Source organism: Vanellus vanellus (genome assembly GCF_965231255.1).
Source record: "Vanellus vanellus genome assembly, chromosome: 14".
Taxonomy (NCBI): domain Eukaryota; kingdom Metazoa; phylum Chordata; class Aves; order Charadriiformes; family Charadriidae; genus Vanellus; species Vanellus vanellus.
Genome location: NC_138919.1, coordinates 621,084 through 638,627, shown reverse-complemented (window position 1 = coordinate 638,627; position 17,544 = coordinate 621,084). Strand labels below are relative to the sequence as shown.

The window sequence follows — 17,544 nt, the reverse complement described above, 5'->3', positions numbered from 1 at the left end:
AAGCTATGCTAAGATGGCTAGGAAGCCTTGTCCGGGTAGTCTACTCTAAGAAGACTGTTCCAAGATTTACTTCTCAAAACGCTCTTGTTTTGAGGAATCTTGGAAAGGTAAGAGGCTCAGCCTCTTCAACTGTTTTTTTTTTCTTCTACCTATCCAGTCTGACCTTTAGTTTGTTTCCTGCTTGCGTGTATTTCTTGGTTGCCATGTGGTAGTTGCCTTGTCTCATGCAGCAATCAGCAATTTGCTCCAACAGCTCCCTCCGCGACTCCTCAGAGAGGTCCTTGGAGTCCTTCGAGACCGTCATCTTCTCAGCCATCTCCTCTGTGATGGTCAGGTTCTGCTTCAGGCAAAGCTGCAGAGCTTCGTGGTACTAATGGCCGTGAGAAAGCAATGAGACTTGCAAAAGGTACAGTGATACTTCACGTTGCTTGTGGTGTAAAGAATTAGCTATATGAGCGCACAAATGCTAGCAGCTGTGGATGCTCTGTCTAGAACACTGTTGTGTCGTTAAGCATCCCGACACCAGCTCCTGCCCAAGCGCACGCTGGCTCTGCTAAGAACGTGTTTGCTCTTCCATGAAGACCACTGTTTCTCACCCGTCTTCTGAGAGGACACTGGTGTGGCACAAAAGATTCATCTATTTTTTCTCTTTGAACATGACGTTCTCAGAGACATCTGAGTCACTTTATTAGGCGTGCTGGATTATATTAAGGATTTTAGCAAATACAAATAAAATAAATACAGGCATTTGAAAGATTTTGTTAAACGTTTTGCTACTTCTCATACAGGAACAAATTATGAGTAGAGTATACAATAGCTTTCAGCCCAGAAAAGGGCTACTGTACCCTTTCAAAACGTGGAAGAAAGTAAGACATAGGAGCTCGTTAAGGAGGAGTGGGTATAGGACTGCTTTGGTAGCCAGCGTTTTGGTAGGGCAGAATAATGAGGGTGAGGTAGATGTGCGTAAAACTTAAGGTGAGAAACGAAGAGCCTTAACTACATTGGCAGTATGACAGGAGGGATAGCACTGGGTTTTTTGGCTGATGATGTTATAATTTCCCTGTCTCCAGCTCCGTTCATTTAGAGAACAGGAGTTTTTCTTTTCCCGAGAGCGTATAATCACAGATTTTAAGCCAGAAATAAGCCAAGAACTCAGGAATCCATTTGTAGAGTTGAGCCAGCGGGCTACCACCCCCTGAGCCCTCGGCATGGGAGGAACCTTTAAACCTTACAAATGTCCCTGCATATCTGTTTACCAACAAAGACAACGGTATGTGCATGCACGTACGCCCCTGTTGTGCTCCTTTTTACCTGTGTATGGAGGGCGCAGAGGGGCTGGAGCTTACCTTCCTGGCGGTCAGTAGCAGCTCCATTGCCTTCTCGTACTGAGCATGTTCAATAAAAAACGCCGAACAGCGCGCTAGCAGAGCTGGGTCTGATTTCTCATCCAGGTCCTCGGCAATTAGCTGTAGCGCCCCAAACTGCTGCGTGGCAAAGGCTAGCTCCAGTGCTTTGGAGAAATGTCCTGCCTGCAAAATTAAGAATGAGTCTTCAAAGGCTAAAATAAGCACTGCAGAACCGGTTTACAGGATATCCTAGAGTTGATTAATAAAGCATTACCCACCATGAAGAAATAACTAATAAACAGTACATATAGTAAAAACTACAGTTTATTTAATGTTCCTCTGCTGTAGGAACCGCTTCAGTTTAAAGTTTGGTGTTTTTTTTCCGAAAAAGACATTTACCTTGTGGTATAACATGACAGCTCTGTCCATTTGCTCCCCCTTTTCCTCATAATAGCAGGCTGCCTCTATCATGTCTTCGGGAGAGCTCAGAAGAGCCAGGTTCATCAGCTGATCATCTAGATTGTTCTCCTATTCAAAAAGCAAAGATTTGGCTCTAGACGTGCAGCAAACAGATTTCCTAATTCTGTCTCCCGGCAAGCCTACAGCTTTATACTGCCACATAGCAGCCCATCAACCTCCTTGGGTGTAAAACCTACACCAACCCAGGTACCTGTGAGCTGCAACGATGATAATTGGTTTCAGGCAGCTTTCTGTTGAGCTATACAAGAAAATAAAGTCCCGTACAAGAAAATAAAGTCCCTGCATCTTCTTTTGTAGAAGATGCAGGCAGAAACCAGGAGTATCTTCGCAGTGGGCTGTATATGAGCAAGCGGTGTCTCGCAAGAGAATGGGCACAACCAACCTGTATCGCTTGCCTTCTGTATGCTGCCGAAGGATAGAATCCTACTTTGCTTTTGGACATAAAGGCACCTCTTTGCATACCTTACACAAGCGGATGGCATTGTTAAATGCCTGGGCCCTGGTGTAGAAATGTACAGCCTGCTTGATTTCATCCTGACTCTCATACTGGCGGGCCAAGTGATACGATGCTGCCCAGTTCCCCGTTTCATTTGCTATTTCAGCAGCCTGAAAAGGAAACCATATAGCCTCACTGCGCGCCCATACTCATCCCAGGAATGAGAAGTCTCTGGAAGCAGATGGGAGTGGGCTGCCTTACCTTCTGAATGTTGCCCAGAAAGCAGTGGATACGGACTAGGGAAAAATAATCCTGAGCCAGCGCGTAGTATTTTAGTGCAGATTCCAAATCTGATTGGCTCTCCAGATACTGTGCCCACCATTTCCACAGGCTTCTAGAAAAGCAACAATATTAATTGCAGTAACAGAACTGCCAGAGACTGCATTTTTCACTCCTGGAGATCTTGAACTCAAGACTAGATACATTTCTTTAGAATGCAGACAAGGCTTTACCCCCAGCTCAAGGGTGACATTCAAAGGTCTACACGATAAAGGAGGTCAGCCTCGATATCTACTGTGGCAGTTCTTGAGCAAGAGGTAGCATAATCCTGAAAAGCTGCAGGAGGATCATAACGGCTCAGGCAGGGGCTGAACTTGCAGCTGAGAGGTTTCACACTCCTCCTTCCCTGCTCTCTTCACAAGCTGTATTTTAGACCTGAAAGTCCCACTGGGGAGAAGGAACAAGCGTAGCACTGACTTGTCTTTCATCTTGTTGACGTAGTTCTCCAGGGCTTGTAAGTCTTCAGAGAGCATTCGGGGTACCTCAAACCTATGCGTGTCTGACTTCTCGTAGCTGTAGAGAAAAAGACCATATTTGATGTGAAATGACTACCTTCGCATTAGCTCGCCTCCTGTATAACAAAAATAATCCATTTAGGGTTGTTTGACAGCTACAGAGTGACAACACTGGTGACACCGCTTCATTTCTATTAGTACGTTCACTGTGGGACCAGTTGCAGTCTGCCAGCACCACCAAAAATAGAAAGTTCAACGGTCCTGCAAGGCACCTGGAATCAGGGAGGCAGAAAGCTCCCCGAACATCAAGCACATCCCTGCGCGACTGGCTGGAAAGGTGACGAGAGCCTGGGGCTCCTCATCTCGCCTGGTTCTTCCGCCATCCACTGCAACTTCAGCCTCTTTCCCGCCACCGGGAGGTCACTGCACCGCCACCACCATCCACCCTTAGACTCTCTCTTCACCTCCCTGTCCCCGTTGATCATCTCACATCTGATCACATCACAGCTCTGCTTTCACTCTGAACAGAAGTGACCTCATATTATTATTTTTTTATTATTATTGTTGTTATTATTATTATTACTACTACTACTATTATATCATGAGCTTTCATATGGTAAAACTCATGTAAAAACAAGATTTCAAACAAAAAATACAACACATCATTAAAAAATCACCTCCCCTAACTTCTTTAAGGACTCATCAGTCACAGGGGAGGATCAGGCGCCAGAAGCACCCAAGTCAGGCTAAATTCTGCCACAGCAGTTTTGTCTGGGACTCTCAGGAGAAGTAAACAAGTGGCTTTTGTCATGGAAAAGGAAGGAAAAGAGGGCAGTGGTCTTCCAGAGACAAGTACAGGATTGGATATTCGCGGGGTTCAACTACTGGCCCCAACAAGACACTTAACCTTCCTGACGCTAAGCTTCGATAGCCTGGGAGGGTGCTGGGAAGTAACAATGCTTTCGCTCCATGAGCTAGAAAGCACCAGAAACAGGAAAAGACTTTAATTAATTATTAGTAGTCATCCCCAGACATCCTCCTTAGCCTGCCTCCAGTCTTCCCAGGAGAACACGGCTCCAAATCCCCTGGGTGCTGCAGGCTGGCACTTACTGGGCAAGTGCAAGACCGTGCTCGCCGGTTGCCTCCAGGTGCTTCGCGTAGTTGTAGTAGGTGGTGCGTAGGTGAACCCGATCGTGAGCTTCTGCTGTTTCGATGGCTTTCTGCCACTGGTTTGAGGCTTGATAGAACTTGTTCAGCAGGTCGTAGCGTTTGCAAGCCTTGTACAGCCTCTCGGCATCCTCCTGGAAGGAGAGCATACAAACACCTTGTTAGCTCCAACCGGAGTTTCATAGGTGTCCTTCACAACAGACGCTGCACTTCGGAGTCATTTATTAGTGCAGGTCGCTGTAATGCAACTAAAGTAACAATAATTCAGGCAGGGGGTTCAACCAACTAAATATACGTAGCCTGGAATAGCACATTACTGGGAAACAGGATGTTTATGTGAAAATAAGGAAAGCACTCAGATCCTGGCATTTACTGTACAGCATCAACTGGGGGGTGACATGAGCAAGCCATCAGCAATTAAACACTGTCATCAGGAGCGTAAACCATTTCAGAAAGGGGAGATACGCTCATGCAGGGCTACCGTTAACGGCCACGCTGCCTACCCAAAGGAGAGGTCCAGGAGAAGGTCCCAGGCACGAGGGGGTTTGCCAAGAAGGCGTTACGTGCCAGGGGACCCCCTGCGACCTCCGAGCAGGTCCCAGAGGGAGCAACGCTCTTTGTGGATAACTCGCATCCATTCCTGGGAAGAAATGCTATTAATTTAAGACAGAATTAGAGAAGGAGGATTTTGCCGATGCTGACGCAAGGGCAAGCAAATTTGGAACTGTTATTTTTGTGCATTGAGAGGTACTCCTGTGGAAGGAGCATTTTCCTGCCCCACCCAACTGCTGTCCAGCTGAACACTATATTTAGTAAATTGAGATTATCTGTCCAAGACAGAAAAATAGTTTCTGTCTCTTATTGTTTCAAATTCAAAAAAGCATCGAAAGTAGCGACGGAAGATGCCTGCACTATGATTCTATACGAGATGAAAAAAAGCAACAAAACTGCATTCTTTTTGCTAAGTTTCCCCTCCAAATAGATCCAAATAGCCAAAAGAAGGCATATTGACACTTTCCAGCCTCATAGCTTTCTCTGCCAGGAAGCTTTTCCAAACATTTAGTTTGCATTTTCCTTTTTTTCTTCACTTCAACTCAGAATACTTACTCTATGTCTCTAGCATCTATACTCTTAAAATAGTTGTAGATTGCTAAACACCTTTATAAGCCAAATTCTACTTATTTGGCCATCTTAAAGATTTCCTTGTCTGTGAAATCTTTTCAAGAGATTTGCACTGATTTTTCTCTGAACTTCTTCCAGTGCAGCAACATTTTTTTCTGGTAATGAGATACTTCAGGGTGGAAGTCAATGTTCCAGCTGTAGCTGCAACAAATACATAGACAGAAGTTATCAAATCAAAGCCCCAGGATGTGGCGTCTCCTCAAACGCAGCCCCAAACAGATTTTTGCTGTCATAGCACCTTGCCATTTTTTATCTAATTCATGATTCCCTATGAACTGTGGCATATTTCATCAATTCTCCTTTCCCGGTTTTTCCCTCTTACAGATCATGTCCCCGTATCTTTTATGGTTCCCAAACTAAAAATCCTGGTTTTCTTACAGATCGTTGATGAAGACATTAAATAAAAGTGAACCAAGTGGAATACATGCTCTTAGCCTTCACCAAACTCAACAGCGCTCCAGTCAGTTTTCATCCACATCATAATGCTGCTTTCAAACCTGTTTTAGATCTCAGTTCTCTCGTTGATCAAGGGGAGCGGGGTCAAACTACAATAAAGACACATGGGAAAGACAAGGTCCATTTTGGTGTGTATTGGCTGCCCAGTCAGGCTCCAGATACAGGTCCAAGGGACAGTTGCCCCACGCACCAGAGTACAGGGAAAACAGCCTGACTGCATCCTCTGGCTGTGCTGCATCCCAGCGAGTTGCTGCTCCCACGACAGGAGAAGCCGGGATGGAAATCCGGGTGACCGTAGTAGAGCAGGCATCCCCGGGACAGCACAAGCAGCAATTGGGACTGCCCAGAGCTTTTCAACCCCACAGGAAACATCAATTTTGCCTAAACGTGGTTTAGTGGTGGACTTGGCAGTGTCAGGTTGATGGTTGGACTTGATGATCTTAAAGGTCCCTTCCAACCTGGATGATTCTATGATTCTATAAACTGCCTAAATGCCTTAAGCCAGCCCTCACTCTCTGCCAGAACACAGCTTTAGCCTGTCACTCGAGAAACAAACGCGTCAAAATAGAACTTGCATTTCCCATATTGGACCTTAAAGTATGTTTGTTGAAACATTTTAGCTAGAATACTTTAAAGTATATATATTTTTTTTTTAATCCAGTCAAATCTAGAATGATTAAGCTTGGAAAAATTATGCCCCAAGAAAACAGGTTTTCTGTTTAACGTTTCACACATAAACCATCCTTAAAAGATGCTTCCTTCACCCAGCGGTTTCCTTCACTCAGCAGTTTTTCATATGGGAGTAAAACTCCCATATAAATTCTGTACAGCAGTGAAAAAACAGAAATTAATTTGCTTACACAGCTATGGCTCCTGGCACTCTTACTTCCAGGTATCAGATTCTGCCACCCTCATTCTCATCTACTCTTTGAGGAACACGAAAAGGGCTCAGGGGACTGCTGAGCCTCCCCTCATCAGTGTCACGCAGGAATCGCGCAGAACGGGGTTGTGCAATGCCGAAGGAGATGCCTATTTCCCTAGGATAAACTCCACTTCAGGAAAATAATAGTCAGAGCTATTCTTCATCACTCCCCGGAAGCCTGGCAATAGGTTTTACTCCCCTCCAAGGTTTTTGTATCTCAGAATTTTAAAAAACCGAGTTTCTCATTTTTGTCCCTGGTTCAGCGGGTGAGATTCCCGGACGCGCGCGGCCGGCGGGGCTTACCAGCATGCCCAGCTGCACGGCCAGCACAGCCACTCTGGCCTCCGGCTCTGGTTCGTGTTCAGCCTCCCTCAACGCCTTGGCTCCTCTTGCGTGACCCATTTTTCCAAGGCAAATTTTGGCAACGTCGAGCCTCTGAGTCTTCACACACATGCGAGCCATGTTCTCCCAGACAGCTTCACTGTGAGGAATGGGAACGAAACGGTGAGCTGTTATGGTGTCACCTTTACGGCTTGGGTACTGAGCAGGGGAGACACAAAGGAAGAGGAGAGCGTGACAGGGCAAACCATCAGTGCATTGCACACTTGCTGGATGTAACGAAACCACTCCAGTTGCTGTGTGGAGAGCGAAGAGGAACAGAAATAGGCCTCAGACATAATGGTTAGTTCTGGAGCTGAATGCCCACAGCCTCAAGGAAATATCGCAGGTTTTGTTTTACACCAATGACTAAATGAAGGCAGTTAAGTTGCCCCGAGAAGCTGTGGCTGCCCCATCCCTGGAGGTGTTCAAGGCCAGGTTGGACGGGGCTTGGAGCAACCTGGGCTGGGGGGAGGTGTCCCTGCCCATGGTAGGGGGGTGGAACTGGATGAGCTTTAAGGTCCCTTCCAACCTAAACCATTCTGTGATTCTATGTTTGCACATATATAAACATCATCATGCACCCGCCACTGTGGTTCTTGCTGTAGCTGCAACATACAGACATTCACAATACTCCCACGTTGATGTTGATAATTCAAAAGAAAAATGATGAGAAAAGTCTTATATACATAACCCTTACACTGGAAACGTCCTGCTGCTGTCCTGCAGAGTTCAAACATGGAACGGCTATTAACAGCCTCATAGCTGCACTCAACAACAGGGAATGATGTGCGGGAAACAACTGACCAAACTACCATGTTCTAATTTAAAATTTGCGTAAAAAATGGCACACAGAAAAGCTTTGTGATGCTCAGAATGAGAACTCCTCGGGGCTAAGAGCTTACACTTAACCCTGCAAAATCCTCTGCCAAGCCAGAGGCAGGGACCGGCCGAGCACCGCGCTCCCGTGCAGGAGCGGCAGGTGCCAGCAGGCAGCGTGGCCCAGCAGGAGGACTACGACAGAGTTGAGCATTACATGGGGTGACAAGCAAAGATTTTCATACATTCTGTTTACAGTTGAGGCTTCTCAGAATAAATTGCAGTATGTTTGACTAATAGAAGCCATAAGAATTCAAAATATGTTTTTTCTTCAGTGTGTGAACCTCAGCGAGGTATGGTCCACACGGTTCTCAGACACCACCACAGCACAAAATAAGTATCTAAGTGATAAAAGCAGGAAAAAAAAGAAATGAGTTCAATGACACTTCAGGTCCTGCATCTGCAAGCAAATGCCCTTCCAGTTTTCCTATGATTAAAATGTTTTTCTCTTCCCAGTTGCTGTGGGAAAGCCCTGCACAAACAGGGGAAAGTGACTAACCGGGAAGCAGCGAAGCAGATGAGACACGACGTGCTGTCACACACATACAATAAAGAAAGGCAGAAAACAAATGCTTTTCCTAATTTACTTTACAATTAGATCACCTTTTATTTGCAAGTACTACTGTTATAAATGTTTCAGGTAGTAATCAACATAAACACTTCATTAAGGCCAAACAGCATAGAGAAAATAAAATAGGATCAAAAGCGATAAATCAGGGGCAAATTTCAGCTAGTTACGAAGTTTTCCTTGCTTAGAAAAGAAAAAATGCCTGTCTGAATCTTTTCCTGAATTTCTTCCATGCTGACTGTGGTTCAAACGCAGCCTGCTCTCCTGCTATGCTCCCATGCGCCCACGTGCCCCAGACTGGGGAGCCAGAAGGACCACTGAAACCCAGCACAGTAATTTTGGAACTGGAAAGGCCTTGCATAAACTTCAGCACTAGACCCTTCGGGGTGTAAGCCTATGCATCGCCACGCAATAGAGAAAAGCTGACGTATCGGCAGAAGATGTGGACATCTTAACTTTTAAAAAGTGGGGATTATTTTCTCTTTTATTCTAGTCACTGCCTGTATCTGGAACTGGGAAAAGCAGAAAAAACACCGTTAAAGAACATTTAAGTCATGTTAGATATTGTCACCTGGCTTTGATCAACAAGGACAATGGGTTCTGTCATTAGTAAAAGATGTCGAATCTTGGGGGGGGGAGGGGGGCATGTCTGCACTTCACTACACACAAGGAAAAGAAACGTATTTTCCAAAATATGTAGCACACCAAAAGAAGTTGGCACCGGCCATTTCACTCTGGGTGAAGGAATGCGCACCTGTGCGGTGCTTTGTCAAACCGACTAATAGCAAGTTTCTGAAAGGAACTCAAAGTCTTTATTTTTCCAAGCTTTGACAGCTCGCACTTCCCTCAGCGCAAGAAGAGGCTTGAACAGACAAGAGGATGAGAGGACACCTCATCACTCTCTACAACTATTTGAAAGGACACTGTAGAGAGGTTGGTGCTGGTCTCTTCTCACAGGTAATTAATGTCAGAACAAGAATGAATGGCTTCAAGCTCCAACAGGGTAAATTTAGACTGAACATTAGGAAAGAATTTTTCACAGAAAGAGTGGTCGGGCATTGGAATAGACTGCCCAGGGAGGTGGTTGAGTCACCATCCCTGGATGTGTTTAAGAGACGTTTAGATGTGGCGTTGGGGGATATGGTGTAGGGGAGAACTTTGTAGAGTAGGGTAGATGGTTGGACTCGATGATCCCAAGGGTCTCTTCCAACCTAGACAATTCTATGATTCTATGAAATCTTATTTAGACTACAGGGAGTGGAAACTTTTGAAAGAAAATAGACCAAATACTGTATTTTAAAATAGAAAGTTAAAAGACAACAGTGTGCTGAGACACACCGCAGGACTTGGAAGATGCTACTCATCATATATCGGCTGCTTTAGGCTTTCCTGAACGGCAACGGCTTCTGCCAACTTCAAAACCCGGTGGGAGCTGCCACCCCAGGGGTGCCCCTCTGGGAGCTCTTGCCCCACGCGCAGCCTGTCCCCGGGCCACCTCGGCACCCACGCCAGCCGTACACAGCACACCGCCAGATGTACCTCTGCCCTGAGGAGCTGGAGCTCTGCCATCCCTCCGCTTCCTCCTCCACTCCGAACCTTCGCAAAACTGAGCGGAGGGGCTCCAGCAGCGGGTACCGCTTGGATGCAACACACAAAGAGGAAGAAACGTGTCCTCTGCCTTTAGTTTTATTTGGGCAAGCACTGCCTTCCCGACAGTGGGCAGGCGGTAAACACACACCAGAATTCAGCGCTGTGGTCAAACCGGACCAAAGACACTGAATTGGGAAGTGTTCACGGTACAGCAGCGTTTGCACGGACTCATCCAGCGCAGGGACCAAAGCAAGAGACAGGCTGAAAGCAGCTCACCAGCACAAGTACCCACGAAACCTGAAAACATGCCTCCCTCTGAGCATCTCTTCTCCTGCCTCTGCCCTCCAGAAGCGCTTGAAGGAATGTTCCCCCTAACGAACCTGGCGCTGCTCTGCACAGAGGAGTCCCCATTCTCCCACGGGAGCCACGGACGGCTTTGTCAGCAGCTGCAAGGGGGAGAACCCACAGCCGAACCTTCTCCCCTGCCCCAGGTGGAGCTGCAGCGGAGGCTGGTTCTTTCCAGTAGATGTGTCCCTCACAAGAAGGACACCGCTCTCATAAGGTGTTACTATTTCAACTTCCTTCCTGCAGCAAAATATTAGAAAACTGTTCCTGCTTCGAGAGACCATTCATTTTAGCACCACGCTCCATATTCTTGCTGTTAAGGTACCTAAGTATTTCTGACACAGCAACATGCTATTTGCTTGCAAAGACCATCTTCATGTGCATCTATTGTGTACTTATTAATAGTTATGATTGCATTTATTATTTTAATATATTGTTTACTATATCTTACTTAAAAACTAGAAAGGTACCAGAGTAACACCACCCTGTGAAATGCAAAAGATCCAAAGTACTTTACAAGAATAAACTACCGCACAACCCAGAGAAGGTCTCACTGCCTAGCAGAGGCACGAACCGCAGAGCTGTTGGCCACCACAGAGCACTGCAACCAAGCCACAGCTGGGCAAGGGCACAGACTGTGTCTCACCGAAACCACAGGGGTACAACGCAGCAGATCCACGCTCCCACACTGGGGCCAGGACACTGGGACTGGTCCACGCACAGCTCCTGCGGAAAGACCAGGGACCTCTCGCCAGAACCTGTTTTACCTTCACCCTCAAAAGGCACCTCCAGCTTCTCCACACCATGGCTGATCAGAGAGAATAGACACTTTTTATAGCACCAAATTGGTTTTTCGGGATTTCCCTCGCAAATCATTGAGCACGAGGCAGCCGGCAGGTTTGCTAGCAGGAGTGGGCAGCCCTGCAGGCAAGGGATGGGTTTAGAGAAGAGAACCATCCGGGAAGCATCAGCAACACGCTTCCACGTTTCTCCATGTCTCAAGAAGACCAGCCTTGGCCTTGGGATAGCACAACCTCCCCGGCAGGCAGACACCCCCAGCACCAGCACAAGAGTTCTGCCCATCCTGGGGAATGTGGGCAAACAAATGCAGGTCCAGTTAAGGAACAAGGACCAGGAGGTGCAGCACAGGCTCACTTAAATCCCAGGCAGAACCACCGGTTAGCTCTCAACAGTTATTAGCGTAGCGAGAAAGACGGATCTGCCCTTGCATCCCTAAAAGGCAGCAACCCTTCTTTCCAGGGCTGGCCCCACTGCTGCACATAAAATGCCAAGTAATGATTTACCCTGCCCCCAGCTCATGCTCTGGGAATTTCCTGTTCTTCCCCTCCTCCTCCTCCTTTTCTCCCCCCTGGAAAGCTGCTCGCATCTGTACTTCATCAGCCCAAGCTGGAAACTTAATGAGGAGCAGGCACAGCGCGAGCAGAGCCATGGGAAGGAACGCGCTCCCCGAGCATCCCGGGGGAGCGCTGCCTCCCCGGGAAGCCCAGCAGTAAGTGACCCGCTCCCGCACCCCAAACTCCCAGGCGTCAGGCCACATCGACAGCGCTGCGGGGTTGGGAAGCAAACTTTGATGCCTCGTAAAACCAGACACAAGTTTTACAACATATTTGACGAAAAAGTTTTTATTCCTTTCTATCCCATCTTTTGCATCTGTTTTTCCATGAGACTGTATTTATAGCATCTAATAGTCTGATTTTACGACCCCTTCTGTTCATATATATATTTTCCATTTCCCATTTTGCATGAAAATTTAAAGAAAAAATCCAGTAAATTGATTATTATTTAGAAGTGCTGGAGATTTATATGTCTGAAGCATCTCACTACACTACAAAATCTCTCTCCCTCTAGTTACTGCGGTATATTTGGAAAATGAACGTATGTTCCGTCTCTTGCCTTTAAATACCTTGATTGGGAGAAAAAAGAAGGAGGAATCTCTCTTTCCAGTTTGGGCCCCATTTTGTTGAAGAGGACCCTAAGCATTCTGCTTTAAAAGGCTACTGTATAATGCAAAGGGAAATACTAAAATAAGATATAATATCTATAACACTATATAATATATAAGAATATATTATTAGATCCCTATACCACTATATGAATATAATATATAATATTATATATATAAAATATATAATATATAACATATCATAATATATTATTATGGCCCTAATGCATACATCTGCCTGGATGGATGTCCCCGGGTGCCTCAGGCACAGCCTGGGCTGTCAAAAATGGAAATAAATCCAGCAAGTGGGAGAGCTTTTGCTGACCCAACAGCGGGAACAAGGCAGCTTCGCTTCCCTATCACAAAATAAACCGTCCCAGAAATTCGAAGCAGGTTGTCGGCTGCTCTGCCAGCCGTGCCATGCCGGTGCAAAGTGTTTCCTACAAGACTCACTGCCGTGTGCAGGGTGCGGGGGCAGCGGGCACCTTCCTTCCCCAGCCTCCACCCACTGCCTACGTGCTGCTCCGGGCAAAGGAAAAGGATGGGACAAAGCAGGTGCTGCTTCCTAAGGAAAATTAACAACGTCTATTACCGTTTTTCAAACGTTAATCCCTTGCCTGGATTTCAGTAACTTAAAAGTTGCACTTTCGAGCCCCTGAAAAAACGTGTTAGAATAACGTCATCTGGCTGAAATGTGCAACAGGGGGTGATTCTGACCAGATAATTCGTTTGGGATCAACTTTACATACATGTGGTTTGATAGACCGGTCATATAAAACCATCATGCTGTGGCCCATAACGGCTTCGGAGGGCTGGGACGCGGCCAAATGAGCCAAACCGCGTGACACCTGAGGTGAGCAGGGATGAAAAGCTCATTGTTTAGAAGTCGTATGTAAAATTTTAAACACTTCTATAAAAACAGACACTGATCTTATCTTCAAACCATTGCAAAATATTAAATAGAGAGTTAAAATGTCAAAATCGGTGGCGTACTGTCTGCTCTCTTGTAGCCTGGAAAAAACTTAGAATTGAAAAAAGGAAGTTAGATCTGATGTGGCTAAATTACATTAGATGCTTCCAAAATGCATTTATGGGATTCTGGTTATCCCTGTCCAGTGGGACTAAACAATAAAAAGGAACTAAATAATATATGAAAAGTTGCAATAATTCCATGAGATTCTTGATAGCATTAATCATATTAAATGAGGGCTTCTCTGAGGACTGTGTCAGGTGTTTTTCATGTGTACTCAAAACACTGAAAGCTGTCTAGATTATTATTTCTGGCAGAAGCAGAATATTTGATAAAGCAACACAACCTTTACAGAATAGTATCTACAGAACCGCATTATATACATAGCTTCGTCTATCCCAAACTCATCCTGATAAAATCAACACCAAGCTATTGCTCAGTGTGAACTGAGCAAAACTCAGTATCGAGCAAAACTCTTGGCGCTAAGGAATGCAGCGAGCAACGGCAACTGAATATACAGCTGCACTTTTAGCAGTACAGAAGTGTCCAGTAAGGGGATTTTTTTTTTTTTTTTTTTTAAGGATCAGAAGGATTCCTGGACCGTTTTGTACCGGAAGCACAAGATCTCTGAGTGAAGACAGAGAATGTCACTGACCGTGAACGTGCCAACAAGAACCATTTGATTAAAACTGCAACAAAAATTAATAACTGAGCCATTTTGGTATAAGCAGGCCAGGAAAAATTCCAGATCTTTGCAAAACTCATTTAATTTTGAATTAGTGCAATCTACTCATTTGGGGAATTCCCCAATTTTACATCTTTAGATATTGTTATTAGTTGAATAGAATGATAAAAAGCAATTTGCCTAGTAAAAAGTAATAGAAAAATGGTTGTGCCCTGCATAAACAACTGTAAACAGAATTTATTAGGTAGTAAATGGACAAAATCAGTATGGAACCACCTAGTGAGCTGATATAATCTACATTATTGCGATTCTGAAAGTAAAATTACATTTGCATAACTGATTTCTTACCCAGTAAGACCCAAAATGCTTTATAAGCTGCTACGCAAATTGTATGGAGTAATTTAACCTACCGCCGAGCAGAACCGCTCCCTAGCATGGAACAATTAGCAAACAGCTACTTCCAGACAAGAACATCCACCAGAAATTTTACCGTGGGAAAAAAAAGCCGCCACGTGCTCGCTGAACGACTGCAGCCAGCGATTACGACTGCCGTGCATCGCTCCTCAGACGCTCGCCACACTCCCCCCGTGTTATCCGGGCAGGCTGAAGAGTGCGGTGCTGCGCCCTCTCTGCTCTGTAAGCCCTGACCGGGGTTCCCAGGAAAATTTCCATCATCACAAAAACTAAAATTCCTAAATCATTTGAGACGTGGCAGCACCCAACAACAGGGAGATAATGTGGACTCAGCACTCCGCAGCCTTTTCGGAGATGACCACCTCACCATAGCTAAAGAGACGAAGCACCTGATTTAAGGCCAACTTTGTCACTGGTCCCAGTGCCTTCTCCTGTGTTTCCTGCGCCAATGAACTCATCCACCTGATTCATCTGCATCTGTTCCCAGCTGCAACTCACTACATGGCTGCCCACCCTCCGGTGGCCACAACAAGAGGCAATTGGGTTAAAGAGATTTATTTTTTTCCCTCTGGGGAAGCCGCCTTAAATGCAAACTCATTGACTTGCATGGATTTGCAAACGTAACAGGAAGAATTTCTCAAGTATCCTATATCTCAAACAACAAACTAATGGCATGATGTTTAGACCACCTGGTCCCTTTGACACTCAAAGACAAGTACGACTTGGGAAGAATATGATTTATTTTTAATGTTGACGGAATTCAAAAAAGAAGTCGAATATTCTCACACCGAATAATTGGTGTGGAAAGAGGAAGAGATGTGACCAAGCGTTAAATGATTACACTGATTTGTTCAGCCTTTGTAAAATACAATTGCAATTACTTTTTTTTTCTGTGCAACATGCAAACAAAGTTTGTGCCCTTCTGAAAATACGTGCCCAGACTTCAACAAATCACAAAAACCAAAGACAGGAGGGGGCAAAAGCAGGTGTGTGATTGTATAGAAGAGATTTTCCCTAAAGGTAAATCTCTGTGTATGAACATTCAGCCTTGCTGCCGAATCGCAGGCTTAAAATAATAACAAATAAACCATAGGTTGTAAAATATGAAGATATAGTCATTGTTCTTAGGAAATTCCTTTGAAGAAGGGCGGACACCAGTGTGTTATTTATATTGAAACTTCTAAATCCAGAGATGTATAGAAACATGACCAATCACAGGAAAAAAAGAACCAAAGATGCTGTGCTGCTGTCAGAGGATGAAGATGCTCAAAGTACCTAAAACTTAATCCATTTAAGGATTAAAAATGAACCAAGCGCGCAGAGGAGCGGTGAATTCATAGCCAAATTTGTACATTCAATTCCAAAAGCTGAAACCTAATTATAGGGGCATATGAACTTCACTGAAATATTTTCCATTCCTCTCGGCAACGAGTCTTAGAAAATAAAACGTTCCCTTTCAAAAAATTTCCAACCAGTTTGTCTGCGTGTATTGGGTCAGTATGGGTCTGTTGACTAAGGACAAAGTAACTTAGCTGGTAAGACAGAGCTGCTATAAAGTTACATCAGTTTCTAACCTAATTTTATTAATTACACTGAGGTGAACTCTTGTGCCAACATCTCAGGTGGGGTCAGTGAGGAGCAGCAACGCTGGTGATGCAGGTACTCCGCCGTGACTTCTCACTACTCCCTCTCCAGGCTGTTGACAAGAACATCACACCTTCATTTCACAATATACTATTTAGTCCTACACCTTGCACAGTATTTTTTCAGCCTAAAGAATTCTGACAGGCTCAGATCCAGGAAAGGCATATCCACAGGCAATAACAACGCCTGTGGGGGCCGGAGAAGCCGGCAGCTGCAGCGGGGCAATGCCCACACGGGATCGCTGCCCTCAGCCCCGTGGCAGAACCTGTTCCGGCAGCTGATGGAATCATGGTGCAGCCATTTGGTCTCAGCAAAACCCCTCTGGAAACACCCATGTTTCAGGGACAGTTTGAAACGTCCTCAGTAAATCTGTTTATTAGAGCTGCTTTCCTTGCAGCTTTTGCAGCACCAGCGCTGCCGTGGCGGCTTGCTGCAGGGTACCGGGTTGTGACCAGAGGCATTTTATGAAGCAGGTTGGAGAAGCTTTGCCACCCCCCGGGCACTGGCAGGAGGTGGGCGGCCTTCTCAGGGGCCGTGCGCAGCTCCACAGCAAAGGGGGACGCGGGGCTCAGGGCCGGCCCAGCCCCGCAAAGTCGCAGTGCAGCGATTTTCCACTTCATTCACAGCATAACACTTGCAACGGCCTTTTCAGACACCCCCAAATTAATTTGTTTATCAGGTTGAGAATTTATATTTTCTATTTCTGTGCCGTGCTCCCTTCTGGGGTTGCAGAGAGGAAGGGGGACACCAGTGGTCCCAACACCCACCCCCCGCTCTTGTCACACTCTTCAACAGCCAACCCCAATATTGTTCGGCTTTTGGTAAAAAGCGTTTCAAAAATCCCCTCTCCTCAACCCGTTTCTGCAGACCTGATGCTCCGAGGGTTGAGGCTGGGGATTTTTTTTATTATTTTTCCCTTTACAAGAGGCCCTGGGGTTCGCCCCCGGGGTCCCGGTGATGCGCAGCCCGCCGTGCTGCGGGAGGGAGGAGGAGCGGGATGGGGAGGGGGGGGCTCTCCGAGGGGAGGAGGTACAGCTTTAGAAGTCTCCATAGTCTTTTCCTTTCAGGAAACACATCCTGTTAATGTTTGACTGCCGTGGCAGTGGCTCTGTTTGTTGCAGTCGACTACGCCCTGAAGCTCACCAAAAACAGCCACAAAAACAGCCATTTCCTCTTCGTGGAGAGGTGGGGGGGCCTTTTCCTCGCAGCAGTGGCTGTTCTCCCATCCCGGCACTCGCAGCTCGAATCTTCAGAGAGGGGCACGGCACAGCAAAACTCTTCCAGATACTCCAAACTTGCAGAGCTCCTTTGGGATGACAGCACTC

At 45.9% G+C, this 17,544-nt stretch overlaps 1 protein-coding gene across 1 annotated transcript in view; it reads right to left on the bottom strand.

Moving 5' to 3' along the window:
- IFT140 (intraflagellar transport 140) overlaps positions 1 to 17,544 on the bottom strand; it is a gene marked incomplete at its 5' end in the record, with an annotated part of 83,734 nt that overhangs the window by 3,331 nt on the left and 62,859 nt on the right. The window contains 8 exons of the mRNA XM_082490593.1: positions 164 to 370; positions 1,347 to 1,529; positions 1,746 to 1,874; positions 2,289 to 2,432; positions 2,524 to 2,656; positions 3,019 to 3,114; positions 4,167 to 4,357; positions 7,087 to 7,264. Of these exons, the coding sequence (XP_082346719.1) occupies positions 164 to 370; positions 1,347 to 1,529; positions 1,746 to 1,874; positions 2,289 to 2,432; positions 2,524 to 2,656; positions 3,019 to 3,114; positions 4,167 to 4,357; positions 7,087 to 7,264 (1,261 nt within the window). The remainder of the gene's footprint in view (positions 1 to 163; positions 371 to 1,346; positions 1,530 to 1,745; positions 1,875 to 2,288; positions 2,433 to 2,523; positions 2,657 to 3,018; positions 3,115 to 4,166; positions 4,358 to 7,086; positions 7,265 to 17,544) is intronic.